General features: G+C 37.7%; 1 protein-coding gene across 1 annotated transcript in view; it reads left to right on the top strand.

Annotated features, from left to right (window-relative positions):
- The window catches only part of ZNF385D (zinc finger protein 385D), a 298,743-nt gene that overhangs the window by 59,409 nt on the left and 217,349 nt on the right, over window positions 1-21,985 (top strand). The window contains exon 2 of the mRNA XM_021678802.1: window positions 14,798-14,940. Within this exon, the coding sequence (XP_021534477.1) occupies window positions 14,798-14,940 (143 nt within the window). The remainder of the gene's footprint in view (window positions 1-14,797; window positions 14,941-21,985) is intronic.

Genomic DNA, 21,985 nt, shown 5'->3' with positions numbered 1-21,985 from the left:
ACAGAGCTGGTCTCTGTCTCATGCAATACTTTGTCAGATAATGTCATGCACTTAATTACTTTCCAATTTAGAAGATAGAAATAGGGACGCCTGGGTGGCTCAGTCGGTTAAGCGTCTGCTTTCAGCTCAGGTCATGATCCCAGGGTCCTGGGATAGAGTCTCACATCGGGCTCCTTGCTGAGTGGGGAGCCTGCTTCTCCCTCTGCCTGCCACTTCCCCTGCTAGTGCTCTCTCTCTCTCTCTGTTAAATAAATAAATAAATAAATAAATAAATAAATAAATAAATAAATCTTTAAAAAAATAAAAGAAATTAAAAGAAATACTTCTGTGGGTTACCACGAGCTCTTCGAAGAGTGGGTCTTTCCATATAGGACATCTTTTTGGGTAGTTTCCATTTTGTTTACAGGTTGTTTCAGTAACAGCTCTGTCTAGGTCAAGTGGGTCATTTGCATATCTGATTTGAATTTGATCATTCCCCAGATTGTCTTTCCTAACACCCCCTCTCCTGTTCCTTCCTTCCTCCCTTCTTTCCTTTTCACTTCTCTTTTTAATATTATTTCCTATTCCTACCACCACAGTGCTTATACATTGAAAACAGGCATCAGTGAATATTTCATGTTCTTAGTAGGAATGAACCAAATAGTATTAATGAAATTAAATGTAGTTTGCCATTTCCATTTACTCTCTTTGGATTAGTTTTCAGAGAAACGATGTCTTATTTATCCATTCATTTATTCATTCACTCAAGAACACTTAACTGCCCATAAATTTCAAAGCACTTCATTAGGCATCATAAGAAAAATTAAGGTAACACAGACATGAACACTCCCCTTCAAAAGCTTTTTACGCCAAAGCCAAATAACTCCACTAGTAAATAAAAAATAAGACCCAACATAATGATTAATGATTTCAACAATAACTTCAATGAAATCAAATTTCATAAAATATTGTATATCAATTTATTTCCTATCATTTAAATAAAATAATAATGAAAACAACAATAAGAAGAGTTACTATAATTTAGTATTTACTCCGTTAAATATTTCTCATATAATCCTTAAATCCTGTGATTTAGCTGTTATTTTCCTTAATCTATAGGAGAAGAAACTACATAGGTGTTAAGTTGCTTAGGACATGAAAATGTTGGAATTTGGATTCAGGTTTCTGATGATAAAGCCTGTTCTCATAACTACTTAAAATATTCTGTGGAAGTTTGCAAAAGATAAAATTGATTTTGGTGCTAAATGGACAGGGGGAGGGAGAAGTGGCATTTCAGCTAAACCTTGAAGGGCAGGGAGGAGTTAAATGACACAAATGTGAAAAAAATTAAACAAGTATTTTCCTTATCTTAGTTATATGATGAAGCCCCTCACTGGTATGAATAGGAAAGAAAAGGTCATAATGACATTGATAACATGGGAGACAGATAGTTAGCTCTTGGAAGGCATAATGACTTTTGAAAATGATATGCAGGACAGATCAGAATCATTCAGGAAAATGCAGGGGCAATTTCAGAAGAGACGCTTCTTGCAGAAATTTCTCTCCTCTCTCAGCGGGCATTCCTGCTCAAAGCAATTTGACTCATTCTGTTTTGTTCTTCCTTTGGGATTAATGTCCTTTCAAAAGCACAAAATAATCTTTACAATTTAAGGCAAACAGGCCCACGAATTTAAAAGGACTAACTCCAATTCTCTGTGTCTGTGATCAGAATCCCTTCTCCAGTTCCTTTTATGGGTCGGTAGTTCTTTTGTTTTCCACCGACCTTTCTGGGTTTACATTGATCAGGTCAGTCCACGGGTTTCTACTTTCTGAGACAGATCAATGAGGAAAAATAGCTATGAGGAAGCTGTATATTCTCAAGGTGTTCAATCACATCCGAGTCAGGAGGGGGTCTCACAAAACACATTCACTATGTCTACAGTCACTGTTGCAGAAAGCCAAGGAATGGAAATCTCCTACTCATTGAGGAGCAAGTGCAAATCTCCAGTTGTCCTCATAACCTGGACAAGCTTTGGCAGAGAAGTCAAATGCCCTTCTTTGTCCTCTCACCAGATTCTAACCCAGAGAAGGCTGAACACTTCGCCAAATAGCTTGGTATAAGGACACCATGAGGGTGATTCCACTGTCCATCTTCCCACGCTTACAAAGCATTTCCAGGTGTCTTCTAACCTGATTGATAAGAGCAGAGTTTAGGATGCCCTAATGTCATCATGTTTAAGTCATTTTGAGTATCCTGTTGGGGGTAGCAAACTTTGATCAACTGAATTAGATACTGGTATGTTGTGTTGGAAGGATTCTGAGGTCCCAACTAAATACATGATTGATTGGTAACTATGCCCTGAGTACTAGAAAAGAAAGCAGTATCATGGATTTGTATCCTTGGCTTATGGGGACAATGATAGAATATGATTTTTACCAAGAGCAGGAATATTGAAATCTGTCATTAGTGGTTGCCTTCCTACTTTGAATTAGCTGCACCAAAGTATTTAATTTCATACAGCCTCAGTTTCACTACTATAAAAATGAAATTACTAAGAGTTAACAGATTGTGAAAATTAAAATCCTATGTATATATAAAGTGCTCAAAAATTGAGAGTGGTTATTATTATTATTTTAATGTTTATTGTTATTATTTGAAATTGAATAATTCAGCGCATATAGTCCACCACACACCAGCAGAGTACAATTTAATTACTGGAATATTTTATCCTAATGGCTAAATTAAATATTTCTCTTCAAAATTTGTTTAGGCCTGTGCTATCTGGATACTCAAATTCTAATTCTTCTAATAAGAAGATGAGCTTCTACTAAATTTGTAGTCAAAGAAAAATCAGAGACAATTTCTGTGATGCCCTACATTAGCCAGTTAGTTCTGGCTCAGTCTGAGTTGAGTCAAATCAATGGGTATTAGTAGCACAAATCAGGATGTATCTGTACCTCATGGCAAGCAAAGAACTAAATAATTTAGGCTGGAATTCATAGGAGGGTGAGAACTTGATTATGGCAAGCAGAAAAAAATCTGTGTTCTCTTGTTTCCCTTGGTCTCTGGTCTTGGACTTTTGGCCAGAGCCTGGTATTCTCTGAGTTCAGGGCCACTCCAGAAGATTCTCTCAGATGGATCCTTTACTGCCCATCATCTCTCCCAACATAGCTCCCAGCAGTAACAGCTCCCTAGGGATTATTTGCTTCCCCTTCATTTTAGTTTCACTTTAATCCTCGTTTTTAACTGCAGTATTTTATGATGTCTTTTATTTTATCACATTATAGATGTCCCTTTTCATTCTGTGTTACGTTTTGGTGATGGCTCCATAACCTTGGTATGATGACTTTCTCCTCCCTGAGGCTACAAGCAGTTTCTGGGTTTTTTTTGTTTGTTTGTTTGTTTTTCTGGATTTGTAAATCCTGTATCTGTTCCCTCCTAGCTATTTGAATGTGAAAACTTAGGTCCTTCACTCAGAGGCAATTTCTGTTTCCATCAGTACCTCTTTCACATTGGTGGGAATCACAACTTGGTAGGTATTTGAGAGGAAGAAGGGTGTAATATAATCAAAGAATATGGGCTTTGGAATCAGACATCTCTGGTTTCTAATTCTTCTTGGCTCTACCACTTAACAAGGTGGTTTATCTTCAGTAAATGGATCTCACTAAGCCTCTGTTTCTTCATCTGTATAATGAGAACAAGGATATCTTCATTGTTTACATAAATAATGTATATAAATTGCCATCTAGCACAGAACTTAGAATACAATAAGTGCTCAAAATGACAAGACTTCTTATAAAAATAAAATATGGCTATGTGTATCTTCTCACTTACAATCACTTATGGACATTTTATTTTTCTTCCATTTTAAAGCCAGTCATTTTCAGGACACTATAATTACTACAATTCTGATAGTAACTGATTTTATATCTCTTCCAAGGACGAAATGTTTCAGAATTAGAAGAAAATATAAAGTTAGGTTTGTTTTAAGCAAAACCTGCCAGAAGAAACAATCACATTGGGGCTGAGACTAAACAGAGCACATGTCAGCTCCACAGGGAATGTTCTTGAGGAAACTGAAATCAGAATTTCTTTTTGCTATTATAGGATTTGTAAGAATGTTCACCAACGCAATGGAAATCAGAACTCACAGTTCCTACACCTTAGAAGCTAAGAGGTGCTACGAATGGGATGTGCCAAGTGTAGGCCCCTTAAGACAGCAAAAATGTGATTGTCACTCTTTTTAATATATCTTATTTTTATTTGGTGATAGTGATAGTGACACATTATTTCTCAATGTCACCCAGTGTTAATCCAGCTGCATTTCCTAGGAATTCTGTGTCATAACTGTTATGAAAGAAAATTCAATTGAAATGTGGGGAAAAAAATCACAGTGAAACATTGAATGAAAACATTCACAATCAAGTGAATGCTCTAACAGATATTCGTCTTAAGTTCAATTGAATTAATTATGATGGATGTAAGTTTAACTTCTACTTTGCTCTTCTGGACTATGTAGATGAAGTGAAAGGGAAAACTAAACCAATAACAGGTTAATTCAAGCAGAAAAAATGGTATCTTTGGATGAATGCATCTGCTTAGTTCATTCAGGCTGCTTTAATGGAATACCACAGACTGGGTGGCTTATAATTAACAGCCATTTATTTTTCACAGTTCTGGAGGCTGGTAAGTCCAAGATCAAAGCACAGGCAGATTTGGTGTCTGGTAAAGCCTACTTTCTGGTGCACAGACTTCTGCCTCACATGTGGAAGGGGCAGGATTCTTTCTGGGGCCTCTTCAGTAAAGGCACTAATCCCATTCTTAAGGGCTCCACCCTCATGACCTAAACACGGCCAAAGGCCCCACCTCCAAATACCATCACACTGGGGCTGGGTTTCAACATATTAATTTAGGGAGGGGCACAAACATTCAGTCTATTGCATTATGGTATCTGGTAGATTCAATATATGCATAATATGCAATATACTGGATTATAAGCACCAATGGAGCAAGAAACTGAAATTGCTTCTTGAATATTCCAGTGCCTTACAAATGAGTCCCTCTCAGTACACATTCATTTGATTTGCTTTGGCAAAGTTTAATTTGAATCAGCTTTTTGTTTATAGAATTTGTTGTTCTCTATTACACGTCATCAAAAAAATGGCAATATCTGAATAAAATGTAGCTATAATGGCTTAAACTCTGGAAGCAGAATGTTTGGTGTCAAATTTTGGCTTTACACCTTACTAATGGTGTGACCTTGAGCAATTGTCTTTAACCTCATCATTATTCCTTTTTTTTTTTTAATTCAAAAGGCTATGAAAGGACAAAGAAGCTATATACTACATAGAGTTCTCTGCACAGTTCCCCTTGTGCAGGAGCTGAAATGTAATTGCTTTTAGGCTGATGGAGGAAAGGGGAGTTGTTTAAAAGACAGAATAAATTCACACCTAAAAATGAAATCCATGGTTAAGAAACTTATGTTGAGAGAAAATGCTAATAAAATTATGTTATAAACAGATTAGAGCATTTTATGTTTAGACCATGTATTTAGCTTTTTTTTTAAAGGAAAGAATCAACAATGGAAGCTTAATTGAACTAATTATTGGTCTAAAAATTGGACTAAAAATATATGATAAAATGTTCCTTGCCTTTCAGCAATACACACCAATAAACTCTGATAGTTTAGGGTGCCTGGGGGGCTCAGTTGGTTAAACATCTGCCTTCGGCTCATGTCATGATCCTGGGGTCCTGGGATCGAGTCCCGCATCAGGCTTCTCCCTCTGCCTCTCTCTCTCTATCTCTCATGAATAAATAAATAAAAACCTTTAAAAAAATATTCTCTGATAGTTTAGTCCCCATTTATGTTCTCTTCTTCCAGGAAGTTGCTGGTTAGTTTGCCTCTAGGCAGACATATTCTCCCCCTCTCATCTTGCTCTTTCCAGTCCTTCTGGGTCTTTCTCACTGGGCTAAGGATCGGATTGTCAAGGTGTAGGCTTAGGCCCGGGCCTCTTCTAATGCTTCCCAGGGAAATCTTTCTCATGTCCAGATTTCCTATCTGATGACTCTCCAGTGTTTGCTCAGAGTGGAATCTGCCCAGAACTGGCCTCTAAGCAGCGGGCCCTCTTATCCAATGGCTACTTTTCCACTTAGACCTCAGGTTCATTAGGTCAAAAACTTAGCTTGTCTTCTTCTCTTAGATTTGCTCTTCTTGTCAACTAATAGCTTCACCATTTACATAATAAAAATACTACTTAAGATAAATGGAGGTGGTGTGTAATTCTTACTTAACTCATTTTGTTTTATTGTTTTTTAAAGATTTTATTTATTTGAGATTGAGAGGGAGACAGAGGAGCAGGGGCAGAGGGAGAGGGAGAAGCAGGCTCTCCGCTGAGCAGGGAGCCTGCGGGACACAGGGCTCACTCCCACCCAGGACCCCAGCTGGGATCAGGAGCTGAGCCGAAGGCAGCCACTTAACTGACTGAACTACCCAGGCGCCCCCTTATTTAACTCATTTTAATAGTACTGGGAGAACTATACCACACCATTTAAGCTCAGGAGATGTTTTATTAATACCTTGGATCACATTTAGCATCTACACAGATTGGCAAGGGCTTGGAGATGAAACAAAGAATGCAACACAATTATGAGAAGAAGAAAAAAAAAAACATGAGGGAAGATATTTATCAGGCTCTGGAGGAATTGCATGCCCAGCTCTACAGGCATAGTAAGGTTCATGCAGGTAAGTCCCAGTTGAAAGGCACAGATCATGGAACAGCAAAGCCAAGGACCTCTTTAGAGTGAGGTGACTAAAGCCTAGGTACTATGAGCAAAATTACCCTGAGAGACAGATGTAGTTAGGCAGGTTTAACTGCCTACGTTAGCTGGATTTCAACACTTGGCTCTTATTGCGACTGCATTGTGACACACTTTGTTTCATTAAATAAAAGCGTTGTGATAGCACTCTCAAAGAGTATCAGATATGAACAAACATTCATTTGCCCTAGGACTGGCCCTTTTTGCATCCTTGGTTTGAAAATGTGTTATCATTTTTATCCAAAGCACTCATTATTCATTAATATTGATTTTAGCATTAAACATTTTTTTTTTAAAATTAGGTTTCTCATTGAGTATTATCATCATTGATCACACATAAAGATTCATATTGGCCATTGTTTTCTCCAGGAGTGGACAAGTAATCCTTTTTCGTATGATTCCAACAGTGTCTGCCTTCTGACAGTGGCCACATTTGGCTCTTGGAAAGCTTTCCTCCTCAATCCCAGAAGGAGAAGAAACCAGGAGAAAGCAAGACTTTCTCTCTGATCAGCAAGACATTCTGAAACAGACTGTATCAGGCACCTTATCTGTAAATTACTCATCACTCAAAAATGTTGGCTTTGCTCTGGAGCTGTAATGGCCAATAGAACCTTCTGCGATGATAGAAATGTTTTCTAACTGCTGCATACAACATGGTAGCCTCTAGCCACATGTGGCTATTCAGCATTTAAATGTGGCTAGTGTGGCTGAGAAACTGGATTTTTAATTTTACTAATTTTTAATTTAAAATAGCCACACATGGCTAATGACTACCGTATTGGACACCTTGGTACTAGAGCATCTTTATTACTACTTATAATTTATTTTGTGAAATTAAATCTTGGGCAATTCCTCTTGAGGAAAATTTTACATTTTTACATATTATGTCCCTGGTACTGAGTTGAGAGGAATTTTTCAAGCAAAATCTTTTGACTTCCTGTGAGGGGGTGCTAATCCTGAGTTATGTACGCTTTGACAGAGGGGCTGAAGTACAGGAGTAAAAGTCTAAAACTCCTTACAGATTTTTCTGCAGTGTTTCCCAGGCACCAGAAATTGTCATGACAGTTAGCTAAATAAATAAGAGATTCTACTTTTCTTCTAGTGAAGACTTGACTCAGGATATTGGCAACTAGATAATAGCATTTTTTTTTTTTTTAATTCTGGTCATGACATTCACTGACAGTGACAGAGAAAGCAATGTTAGCTAGTCCTTCTTAGTTCCTTCCAAAATGAGTTTTGAGGTGATTTACTGAAATGCTAAAATACCACAACTTAAGATGAAAAAATACGGAATTTGGATAAGGGGAAACATGGCTGGCTCACATGTGTTCTCTTTCATGGTTTAAGATGGAGTCCTGACCATTGACTCGAGCTAATGTTTCTGAATCAGTGTTTCCAGAGTGATGTTCCAGTTGCCCTGACTCATATTCCTATTCTCACCTGATCCCTCTCTGTGGTCAAGAACAGGATGCGAAAGCGCAGCCACCGTCCTGTGTGGCTTAGTGCTACCACCTGCCTGTGGATCAGACCTTGCTTTAACACTGGAATTGACCTGCCAAGGGTCAGTCACTTTAGGCCAATGAGGACCTTCATCCTGAGGGAGAAAGTGCTGGGTCAACTTTCCAAAACCTAGCAGGTAAATCGACAATCTAAAATAGGAAGGAAAAGAAAGTAATAGAAGAAAAATGTGAAAAGTCACATTAAATTCAGATTTTATTTCAAAATAAGTTTCTAGTTTTATCATTCAGTTGGGAACAATATTTAAACAAAGATCAGAACTGAATGGGACTTTGGATCACTGGGTTTATGGAAACATGGTAAACATAAGTTTTCTAGCCAGAAAGTTGAAAAATCATCATAACACTGAAGTACCCAACGAACAACCTTGAGCATTTGAGAGGCAGTCACACAAGGGAATACAACAAACACATATTTATTTTTCTGATGTGGCAAGTAGATGTTAAAGAATGCAAACTTGAGGGCTTTTGAAACATATCTGATATGATATGCACGTCTTTCTGGATTCTTTCTCAAATATAGGGCAGTGCCAGGATGTTCCCATGGTAGATAAATATCTGCGATAAATACTGAATATTCCTTTATCATAGTCTTTACAAGGAATGTGTTTATTGGGTTTTTTTTTTTGAGCAGTAATAAAAATTTCAAGATTTCTCATTTTAATGCATTACGTCTGGCTGCAAAGGAGCTGCTTACCTTATATGGCAAAACTGACTTTGTAGAGTGTTCCTTTTACTGCTATTTTGTTGATTTTTGTGGTTCTTTTAATTTAAAAGCTATTTGCATCAGTGCTTTGAAAAATCTTAAGGTCACTTGGATTCACAACAAATGCCATTTCTTACCTGTGTGATTTTAAGTAAGATATTTTGCTTCATAGAGCTTTGGCTTTTGAGCTCGTAAATTGAGTATTACAGTAGATACATGCAGAATTGTTGTGCATTTTATTATTTTTTATTTTTTAAGTTTTTATTTAAATTCCAGTTTGTTAACATACAGTGTAATATTAGTTTAAGGTGTACAATTTAGTGATTCAGTACTTACATACAACACCCAGTGCTCATCACAAGTCCCTCCTTAATCCCCTTCCCCTATTTCACCCATCCCCCACCCATCTCCCCTCTGGTAACCATCAGTTTGTTGCTGTGCATTTTAAAGGAATTAAGGGATAGCAGACATGGTCCATGCAATTACTCAGTAGATTCATAAAATTTAGCTGTATTCTCTACACTCATTCCCACCCATGCTGGCTGGCCGATTTCACAGCACTCTATGGCCAGTGTTTTGTGTCAAATCAACTTTTACCTTTATGCCCCCAATACTCATTTAAATGTTTTCTACTTCATGATAGTGGTATCGGATCTAAATTTTTTATGTCTACCATCCCATAGACCCCGGAATTCCTTCCCGCATGCACATGGCAAATTCTAACTGAAGTAGTTGGAAATAGATGTGAGTAGTGTTCATAGTGAATGTGAATTCATAGTTGCTTCGCAAGTAACTGCTTAGGACTTGATACTACTTAAAATGCTCTTGGTGTTTTCCTGTTAGGTATGAATATTCTAAGTGCTTTACTGGTTTAATCATAGCTCACTATTGAAATATATATATTATACTTGTAGATAAGTATAAATATAATTATTTATATATTTAATATATAAATTAATATGTGTATTTTTAATAAAAACATATAGTTAAATTTATATATATACATATGTGTGTGTGTGTGTGTGTGTATAAAACTGATGGTTAAGGATAAAGATACCATGGAAATTATTTATCTGATCAGGAAATTGAGGATTTCTGCTGCTTTTATAAATGTAGACTTAAAAAATATTTTCATATATTATATAATAATCATATATGTTAATATATTTATATACATATTTATACATGTATATATAATTATATATTTGTTATATATATATATACATATATATGATTCCCAGTCCTAAAGCATACACGGTTTTGAATATTTAACAGCTGCAACCCTTGATTATTTTGAACTTCAGTTTTGTCGTTTGGAGAAATGAAAGATTAAGTAGTAGGTTAAGCTGTCAGGCTGTCAGACAGGACATCTGTGACTGTTTGATAAACCCTGAATGCCTGAATGGATCGAGTGCAGAAGTTCAAGGTTAAAAGTGTTACATTACAGAAAGAACACTGTCCCACTCTGAAGGAGTATTTCAAAATATTGATTTACAAAGTATCCTCTTTGTGAAGACTCTGTTTCTGCAGGGGTCAAAATAAACAAAGTGAACGATATGAACATGCTTCTAAATTGTCTTGATTGACTGCTTTCAGAGAGCCCCAATTTGTGTCTGGAGGAATTTGAACAGCTCCTTTGGAATTTATTAGGTTCATTAAAAAATACATGCCTCACTTAGTGAGCGCCAATTGGCCACGCATTGGGCTGGGCACTGTATACATAATATCTCTAAAAAGATAGGCTTCAAGTGACAACTGGCTTAGAATTCCTTTTTTTCTGTATGAATTATTAAAATGAACATTTCCAAATTTATATTTTAATTGATTTTCAGAAATGCAAACTTTTGAAGTGAATGTATCTTACTCTGTCACATAATCTTTATTAACAACTAGTCTATTAACAAATAAGTTACTCATGTATTCTTTTCAAATTCATGTTTGTACTTTTGTGAATACACAGCTGTCTTATGAATACACCAAGGTAATATTTAATGTTTGCTCTATAGTTCAATTCTAAATTCTAAATATAACCTAGCAGAATAAACATGAAAAAAGGACAGAGAAATTTTGTGAGCTTTAATGATTATCTTATTTACTGTATTTACCTAAATTATTCAGTACCTTAGTGTTTAACATTCTATACTCAATGAATGTTTTTATTTGCTGACTTTCATGGTATATTAGAAATTTGGTATATGGAGAGATATTAACTGCTCTGAAATCAGAATAATTTAATTGTTAAAATTGCATAGGCTATGAAAGAGGTGGTACTAGACTTAGGCAGGTAGGGTTTCAAACATAAAAGATATCGAGCTTATATTTTTTTCAGTCTCCACTCATGGAGGCTTCAAAATGCTTTCTTCAAATTAAGAATACCAATATTTCCAGATGTGTGACATTCCAATGAATGAAGTGACACTGTTAATAAACGATAACAACAAAACTACTCTTTTTTAACATATAGTAACGCCTACAAATTCATTGTGTATTTTGATGTTTATTATTGTTAAGGTCATTTTATAATAAAGAAAATAATAATAAATGTATATCTGTATCCTAAATGCAGTAGTTTCTGTTAAAAAATGAAGAAATGAAATAGTTGTTTTCTCAAGGAGAATATTTTAATCTGCTTTACAAATGAAATATGTTTCATTTGATGATTTTGATTTTGTACTCTTTGCAAATAATATTCTTGCTGCTGAGCATGTACAGATTGGTGCAAGGAAATATTTCAGGACATATCCAAATTTTAAAAGTAGAAATGGTAGTCACAGATAATTTTTAAGAGAGAGCTTCAGTTTTATACCTCAGTATCAGCATTATGGATTTTGTGGCAAGTATCTATTTTAGAATAAAGCAATTCAACATTTCACTTAGACTCATAGTAGTTATACCCTGCTGTCCAAGAACTGGAAGTGGACTCAGACTTTATTAGAGACCATCTTCTATGAGGAGTGAGGCATACAGGACTGGGCGGAGGGAAAAGTTGAACTGTGAGGCAGTCACAACAGAGGCCTCAGTCTATCCTAGATCTTATGAGGAGGTCTAGAGCAGAAATACAGGTTCAGAGTCATCCTGCCTTGAGGCATAAAGAAGAAGCCACGACACCCCTGTTATCAATCAGTTATTGCACACTGGAAGACTTTGACTTGGGCTGAGGCAGCACCCTCTGGCCCAAGGCAATGTGTGTGCAGATTCTCAGTGTGAGTTATCAGCTACCAGCTCTTCCCAGCTCTGCCAGGAGCTGGGGAAGGGGGCGGTGGAAGCACACTGCAGCATCTACTACACCTGTATTTGCATAGCCAGTAGCCAAAATGTGTATAGTCACACATGTGCTCTGCTCTCCAACCATCTTTTTGGTTTATCTCTTCAAACAGGTAAGAAGAGATGGGCTCAAATAATTTGCCTAGGTTCCCCAAATTTTATGACTCTTCCTTGATATTTTTGCATCCCTTATTAAGGAAAACCCAGTGGCAACATTGAGAGAAGGTCTTTAGCTGCACGTATAAGTTAAATGAAATACATATCTCGGAGGAAGAGAGGTGGGACTTAACTTTATCAAGCAGTCAATCAACTTTGTGCCTCTCATTGTGTTGGATAAAATAAATAAGCTTGAGCTATCTCTTTAACATTTTTGGTCATCCTGAACCAGAGGGGGACTTATAAATGAAATAATTACAGAATATGTTCCTGCTGAATTGCATTCTTTTAATTACAAGAATGGAACATTTCAATGGAAGCTACATTAACAACCAAAGAGTTTTCCAACTTATTTTTTCTTCATAATATTATGTTAGCCCTTACTTGATTTCTGATATTTTAGACTCAAACAAGGTAATGGATATATATGAACACCTTTTGCAAAGAGTGATGTGTGACACAGATAAAAATAATATAAAATTATTTATTAAAGCTCACTATTATTTGTGCTCACGTTAAACTATATCATTGATTTCCACCCAGACATATTTTACTTAGAGTTTTCTAAAGACATACTGACCAAAAATTTGTTTTGTTTCTTTAACTTTTTATCAAAAGAAATTTTTAGTAATACTAAACTCAAGACAAAGCTATCACCAAAGTTTTATGGATGCTCTCTCTAAGAAAGTTTAGACACCCACACTCAATATACTAACAGGTGGACAATAAAATACATTTATGGTGTGCTCTGGTGAATGTAGAGTTGTTATTTTTTTGCTTTTATCTATGCTTGCTTTAATATCTGTCCTCTCTCTTCTGACTTGTACTACTTTTTATTTTAATTGGTTTGCTGATTCAAACTTGTTGCCGTTGGCCTTGCTGTTGTTAAGGAATATTTTAAAAGGGAAGTGAAAAGAGTGGTAAAAATACCGGTTTTGTTAATTTGGTTCCAGCTGATTTTATACATGGAAATAGGAGAGTTAATGGGTTTTTTGTACGGTTAATTACATCTTGTGCTGATGGCTTCTGTTGTAGGCATTAAGTCACCCACCTTGTTAACTGATCTACTGGTCTAGTAGGGTTAGATTTGCCATTGGGGAATCATTTTTAGAATGTTTACCTTGTGTTCAGATAACTGATTGAAGGCAGGATGATGGTTGTGTCCAGTTGACCAGAGAAGTGATTGTGAGATTTTTAAAGATTATTCCTATGGGTCTCACTCTACTTTGTTTTGAAAACAAAATGGCAGGCAAGTGAGTGGCACAGACATGAGCCTCTCTTCTCTCTTCTGCCTCTTAGGGTTCTTTTCCATGAGAAAGGAAAAATCCCACTGTGTTTTTTTTCCTAATGCTTCTTGGATTTTCACCAGCAGGTTTTTACAGTCTGTTGCTTGCCTCTCAGATTAGAAGAATGCTGGCATATTTTAACGGTTTCCTAGGATTCAAACAGCCTTTAATTAAGAGCAAATTGATGTTTTGGAATGTTACCAAAATATGGGAGACTGAACACTGAGATGGGCTTCTTTCCTTCCAGCTTCTGAGTGCATGGAGCCCTATAATGGGGAGTGGGGGAGAAGGGTGGGGGTGCTCCGTTGCAAACAGCTGGTTGCCTACTAGTATGCAAAGGGTGTCTTTGTTGGCATAATATTCCCACTGCTTGCTCATTGGTGGCCTTCTAAATTCCACCTACTCACAACTGGGAAGGAGGTAGGTAGTCATAGAATGCTCAAAGCTGCCAGGGTGCTGAACAGTTCAGGGATTGCTTGGTTTGTGGCTGGGTTCACTTGTTTTAATCCTCCAGTTGCCAGGGCAGTAACATATGGCTGCCTGTATTTGTGGTTAAGTTTCTTTTCCATGCCAAGTTCATGTCTTCTTGCTGCCAGAGTTTTGGATGTGGTGGAAAAGAGCAGTTCTGTAAAGTAATCACTTAGACTTGATGCATATTCTGAGTAGAAGTTCGTTTTCAAAGAGGGATGAGAGTGCAACGGAGGGAGGGGTTTTCCTTTTGAATCAAGGGATCTTAGTGAAAGAGTTGTTGCTGATCCAATCCAGAGCTTTAGGCCAGAAAGGAAGGATAGATGGTAGAGTATGAAATGTTGGAAATGGTAACTGTTACTTACACAACTGTACAGTTATTATCTGAGGAGGGAAAGGGAGCAGCTTAACTAGCTCCCTCTGCCTAATGGCAGATCCGCTCATTGACCACTTCCTAGCTGAGGCCACTACACTCCCTGTCTTGTTTTTTCCAGTGACCCACAAAGCTGGCCTTTTGGGCTCAAAAGACACCTTGATGGTTTTTTGTTTTTGTTTTTAGCATGCACAATGTCGCTGATTGCTCCCTTTGCTCTCCTCTCTGCAGGTGGTACCTGCCAGAGCCCTGCTCTCCCAGCCCTGGTCCGTCCACCAGCCCCTCCTCTGCAACCTTCGCTGGATATCAAACCCTTTCTTCCCTTTCCTCTGGACACAGCAGCGGCAGTCAACCTCTTCCCCAATTTTAATGCGGTAAGTCCCCAGGTCACATTTGCATGTGGCTGAGTGGTAAGTGCCAGGAGTACTTTGTTGTTGTTGCTATTGTTGCTTTCCTTTTTTGAAAGAAAGGATTATTTTAGTTTTTCAAATTAATGCTCATATAAAATGTTTTGTTAGTTCTCAGAGGAGAGTCTGCTGCAGGGTCCTTTCAATACAGTAGTTGAGGTCAGAGAGTTCCTTTTTTATAGCTGAACCTTTGGGACTTGTTATGAACAATAAATTCATTTGGCCACAAAGTTGTAACCTTGGTGCAGAATAGAAAAGGAAGTTGACCCAATAGAAATAAGAGTAGTCCTGATGTGCCGGGGGTAAGTTGGTCACTACGTCCATTTTGCTGTTATCATTTATTCCATGGATGGTCTGAAAGCTACAAGGTAGCTGGTTGTCTGGTTATATAAGGTCCCCAGAGCCAGGCTCCTTCAAGGGAAAATGAAAAGAGATTTAATCCAGCTGGGTTGGTCTTGAGTTCATGTCTCCCGTTTAGTGTCTTTCTGGGTAATACTAATGATTCCATTATTTTGTTGGAATATATCTACATTAAAACTTAAAGAATTTATTAAAGAGAACATTAGAATTCAAGTAAGTGTCTAAAAACTTGAACGAGTTTCTTCTGAGTCCTACACTTTAATTTTCAAATCTGTTGCTTCTTTTCTAATTTAATAAAGAGGACCCCAATAAGCACAATAGTGATGCATTCCATTTGCAGAGCACTTTTTTCCCCCTTAACTTAAAGCAACTCAGCATTCTGGTGGTAGGAGGGTTTCTTTTGTTTGTTTTACTTTTTTTGTCTTGTTTTGTTTTCCCTTCTTACCGTGTCACAGTTGCTCAGGTTAGGTCTTTCTTAAATTACTTTGTTTTTTGGGCTTTGTTAATGGCCTTCTCAACACAAGTTCAATTACTTGCTTCTATTTTCACTCTTAGCATATCTTTGTAAGTTGACAGATTCCTCATATTCATCATCATCTCTTTTTGTACAGGCAGTGAAAGTATTCTTATGATGAAAATAGAAATAAGGGTTGAAAAGGTTAGAAACCCATGACTATTTTTTTCCTAATATCATCTGATTCAGATTTCAGCAGTTTGTCATAATGGAGGTCTGAGCTTATCAATGACAGGATGTGTCAACACAACCAGAGCAAAGAGGATTAAGATGGTAGGTCACTGAATGCCCAGTGATCTAAATAATACAGATTTCTTATTGCAACATCTTGCTTCCATGATGGATTTTTTAAAATCTTCCCACAGTTAGATCATTCTCTTTCAGGAGATGGAAGTGGGTCTTATTTTCTTTAATGATACTTCATCCCGGGGACTCTGGTCATTCCAGGGACATGGTCCAATTATATGCTAGTCCTCGCTAAAGGGCAAGGGAGAATCAGAATGATCACTTTGCTCTTTTAGGGGTGAGGGGTTTTCCATGGGAATCTTATTTTGAAATTGATGGAGCATAAATGGAGGAACATCAAGATCACGTTTCCAAAGTAAAGATTTCTAATCCTAGGCATTTCAATAAGTGTAGAGAAAAAATTGCTCAGCATCAAATTCTCTGATTTTTAAATGACTGCACTAAAGTCCATGGGTTTCCTTTCTCCGCTGTTCAGTTAAGTGGCTTCCTGGCACAGTCTTGCTTCCCAGACGCCCAGAGATGATCCATCAAGGTGCATTACCTGGCCTCTAAGACCACTTGGCATCCTGTCAGTTAGGTCTCATGTCAGCTTTAGAATAGTTGAGGTGAAATTCCTGGAATGCTGTAAAAAGCTGAGTTTTAAGATTTCGGTTTGCCATTTGAGAAATATTAAAAGCAATATTAATTTGATTGATGAGTATTGTTTGTCATAAAAAACAAAGAAGGGTGACTGGCTGAGCTATTTGACACTCAGCAAGTTTCTTTGTCCTATTTGCTACTATTTACCCTTCTTTAAAATAAAGGGAGTGGACCTAATAATCTCTTCCTTTGGGGTTTATTTCATTCATATATTTGCGCTTTTGTGGGCAAAGGCAGCATTGTATGATGGTCAAGCTGGATCCTGTAACTAGACTGTTCAAATCTCAAAGTTGCTGCTTATCATCAATATGACCTCGGGCAAGTGACATAACTCCCATGTATCTCAGTATCTTCATCTATAAAATGGGACTAATAATTAACCTATTTCTTAGGTACGTGGTAATGCTTATGTGTGCTGAATAATGTAAAAGGGGAAAGATTTATGCGTTTTGAAGAGAAACTGGAGTATGTGTGCTGAATAATGTAAAACAGCACTCAACACATAGCAAGCACTATTTGAGTGATAGCCATTATTTTCATACATAGGCTGGGAACTCTTCTTTTTTTTTTTTGAATGTGGCAGTTCATTGACTGATAGTAGAAGTTTGACTTGATTCTTTTTCCTCTATGATGGATTTTGACTTCTGTTTGTATTTGTTCCATTTAAATAAGGAGATCCTCTGTTGCTACACATAATTGTTATTTCCTTTCAGTGCTAGTCAAGCTGCGACAACCAAGGATTAAGCCACTCCTGGTTTCTTACTGAGGGGGCAATGGTGGTAAAGCCCATAATCAGGTGACTTTGGACTCAGAGTTAGAGTATAGAGTGTTTCTTTAAGTAATAGCCTGACTTCTTGATTTTATAGCAGGTGTGAATCTCAATCCACGAATTCAGGGTGTATGAAACATAATTTTTTATTGCTGTAAATTGATTTTATTTCTGATTCAAAAGACCATTTTATGGTGAAGGGAAATGCAATTTAATTCTGTTTCAGGGTGTGCTGAGGTTGTAGAATCTAACAGGCTATCCATCCAACTCTTGGTGGGAAACTCCTCTGTTCACTAAGTTATTTACCTACAAAGGCATTCATAGATAGTCAGCACCTGTTTAGCATGGCTATTTAAGTCCTCAGCTCCCAACCTTAGACACACAAACTTTGCGAGGCTGTTGGTGGTCCCTTCTGCCTAGATGTGCCAAACTGCTCTTATCTCTTTGCCAAGAAAATGATGAACCATCTGCCACCGAACAGCCTTCCCGCATCAGATCTTTTTGAAGCAAGTTCATGACAATCACAGACTGACTGCCTGTTATATCTCTCCACTGAGGCTTTGTGTATGGAATCATCTGTCACTTGGGGGGTAGGATGGGGCAGAATGGTGAAAGGAAAAAAAATGAAATACAATCATGGAAACATAAATGGATATCCCTGATTATTATCCTTCCACAAGAGCATAAGCCATTAGGTTTGGACGTAAGTCAAGTAGAATAATGAAACATCTGTAAAAATATGCATAGTTAGAAGGGAAAGGAAAACAGGTGGAGAATCTGAGCTTGGATATGGATATAAAAGAGGACATTTGATAAAACCATTAGGATCCCTCAGTCTACTCAAAGTCAGTTTTTTAAAGATTAGCAACAGAAACTGTTCTCTTGACCTAAGGATGTTGTATCCTGGTTGTTTTGGTAGCTTTCAGACAAGAGAAAGCTTTCCTTGAATTCCTCATGTACCCCCTACCCTGCCCCTCAATCTTTTAAGACATTGGAGTTTCAGTGCTTAGGACCATTCTGATCCCATTCTGCATCAGCATTTCTTGAAAGGAACCAATCCTGGAAGTAGGTAGATGATGTTTAGGAAAGAAATATTAGGAAGTGGTATGAGTGTGGTCCATTCAATCAGTTGCTGTTAATTAAACATCACTATGTGGCAGGAATAGTGATAACAAAAATTATATTGTGATGTCTGCCCTGAAATAATTCCATTTATAAGGGAAGCTGAACAAATAAATATTTGTAAATATGGGTGGCTTTTATGAAGAAAGATGTATAGGATAGAATGGCAGGTTGGGGACAAGAGTGGAAGGCTGTGTGGTTGGCTTAGCTGGGGCTTGGTGAGAAAAATAGAAACTATTCTAGGCATGTAAACAGGAAGGCCTTAATATAAGGATTTAGGTGCTTACAAAGTCTTTGGAGGTGCTGGGCAGGCAAACAAAGGTCAGAGAAGGCTATTGTTGGCTCTCAATTTTTGTGCTTACTTGCATGGAATCAGGAAGTTGCAGAAATACAAGATGCTCAGTCATCCCAGTTACTTTCATCCAAATCCCATGAAATGCCTCTCTTTATGGGATCCATGCCTGAATACTGCTGGCAGAGACCCATGGGAATGCAACCCTAGGGCTTCCAGTCCTTGTGATGTAAGGAAGAGCACAGAAGAGGGAAGGCAATGCTGAGTCGCCAATAGATGACATGATGGCAGAATGGAGAGGCTTATGCATAATCAGAAAACCTGAGCATGTTTGCAACCATGGGCAAGAGGCTAAATCCTTTGGAGCCTCAGTGTCCTGTTCTGTAAAATGCGAATGAATACATTTCTCTTAGGTTTGTGATTGGAGGGATAGCTGAATTTTAAAATGCTGGAGATTGAAGCTGAGAAGTAGCTTGGGTTACTTAGGATATTGTTTAGAATGGGAGTTGATCATCAAAAAAGGCCTATACTCCTTGACAATTTTCTCCCTGGGTCTCAGAGTTGCCCCTTTGTTTTTCATTTCTCTAACATATTTCCTTCATATCCTCATCAGTAGTTATAACAATAATGAACCTTCAAAATTTTGTTGAAAACGTGCAGCTTTGGGGGAATGTGTTCATGGGGACTGCCTGTATGCCTGACCGTATGCCCCACCCCTTCTATGGCTATGTTTCCTGTTGGCATAAAGGTTAAATGAGTAAACTGAGCTAATCACCTGCATATACCAGATTCTCAGTAAATACTGAGGTCTTCCTCCTTCCGGGAGAAGCATGAAAAAGAACAAGATCACATAGAGGGCCCAAAGGCAGAAAGATAGGCAAATAAAGAGAGTAACTATTTGCTTTCAGTTAGCCTAGGCTAATACCCCCCCCTTTTTTTTAAGTTTATTTATTTTTAGTAATCTCTACACCCAACATGGGGCTCAAAGTCATGACACCAAGATCAAGAGTTACATGCTTTTCTGACTGAGGCATCCAGGTCCCCCATATTCTTTAACATTCAAAAAAATAAATCAGTGTAGAAATGTTGACTCTGTGTTACTCCTCTCTATGAGATGATTTCATTAGGGGAGAGGAAACCAATGGGGGAGACAGAGTTGGGGAAAGAGATACTGAGAAAGATCAGATCTTAGCATCCAACTCTACTCTAATTCCTCCTTTTTCTCAAAAAACAAGAGCTACCCTAGGCACTTGAGTGTGGTGTTAGTTTCAGTTCAGAAGTGTTATCAGTTGTGTGGAGGGGGACAGGAAGGTAAAATTTATGTGATTTATAGCAGCACTTCTCATACTTTATGGTGCATGTGAATTGCTGGGGGAATCATGTTAAAATGCAGGTTCTTATTTAGTAGTTCAGGTTTGGGACCTCAGATTTTGAACATCTGTGGGTATTGGGAGGGGAAGCAGGGGAATGTTTAAATACACTGGACAATTCTCACACTCCTGGAGCCTATTTCTTCATTCATTCAACAAAAGTTTATTGAGGACTGACCATGTGCCAGGCCCTTCAGAATCAGCAGTAAATCTAACAGGCTAAATTTCTGTCATTGTGGAACTTACTTTCTCATGTTTGTGTGGTGGGGTGTTAGGGAAGTTTGAAGTATTGGAAGCTACAGCTCTATGTCAAGCATAATCCTTCTGTGGTTGTGTTTCATCTCCCAGAAATATTGTGAGCCTCGCTTGTAGGGTGACCCTGTGCAGGACTTTGGCTACAGCTGTCATTTATTAAATGCTTATTATGTGCCAGGTATCTGACACTATCACCTGTCTTCCAGCTGGTTAAAAGCAGAAATTTTCTATGGAGCTTTAAAGCTTTTCTGTGTGTCACAGTTCCAAAATTGTTAGTGAGAAAAACACATGACTGAGTTTTTTTATTCACTTATTCATTCAATAATTTATTCATTCTACAAACTTTTGAGTCCCATGAAATAATTCTATATATTGAGACATGGGCCTCTTGAAAATAATAGCTCCATCAAAGATGCCTTTTTTTATTATGTTATGTTAATCACCATACATCACATCATTAGTTTTTGATGTAGTGTTCTATGATTCATTGTTTGTGTATAACACCCAGTGCTCCATGCAGTACGTGCCCTCTTTAATATCCATCACCAGACTAACCTATCCCCTCACCCTCCTCCCCTCTAGAACCCTCAGTTTGTTTCCTGGAGTCCATAGTCTCTCACGGTTCATCTCCCCCTCTGATTCTACCCCCCCCTTAAGTTTTCCCTTCCTTCTCCTAATGTCCTCCATGCCATTCCTTATGTTCCACATATAAGTGAAACCATATGACAGTTGTCTTTCTCTGTTTGTCTTATTTCACTTAGCATAATCTCCTCCAGTTCTATCCATGTCGATGCAAATGGTGGGTATTCATCCTTTCTGATGGCTGAGTAATATCCCGTTGTATATATGGACCACATCTTCTTTATCCATTCATCTGTTGAAGGGCATCTCGGCTCTTTCCACAGTTTGGCTATTGTGGACATTGCTGCTATGAACATCGGGGTGCATGTGGCCCTTCTTTTCACTATATCTGTATCCTTGGAGTAAATACCCAGTAGTGCAATTGATCAAAAACCTCCCAAAAAACAAGAGTCCAGTGCCTGATGGATTTCCAGGGGAGTTCTACCAAATAGTCAAAGAAGAAATAATACCTATTCTCCTGAAGCTGTTTGAAAAATTGAAACAGAAGGAAAAATTCCAAACTCATTCTATGAGGCCAACATTACCTTGATCCCAAAACCAGACAAAGACACAATCAAAAAAGGAAAATTACAGACCAATATCCCTGATGAATATGGATGCCAAAATTCTAAACAAAATCCTAGCTAATAGGATCCAACAGTACATTAAGAGGATTATCCATCACAACCAGGTGGGATTTATCCCTGAGATGCAAGGGTGGTTCAACATTCGCAAATCAATCAATGTGATAGAACACATTAATAAGAGAAGAGACAAGAACCATACGCCCCTCTCAATTGATAGAGAAAAAGCATTTGACAAAG

Source organism: Neomonachus schauinslandi, chromosome 1, assembly GCF_002201575.2.
Source record: "Neomonachus schauinslandi chromosome 1, ASM220157v2, whole genome shotgun sequence".
Taxonomy (NCBI): domain Eukaryota; kingdom Metazoa; phylum Chordata; class Mammalia; order Carnivora; family Phocidae; genus Neomonachus; species Neomonachus schauinslandi.
The sequence above is the reverse complement of the archived record's forward strand: the minus strand, read 5'-3'. Positions and strand labels throughout refer to the sequence as shown.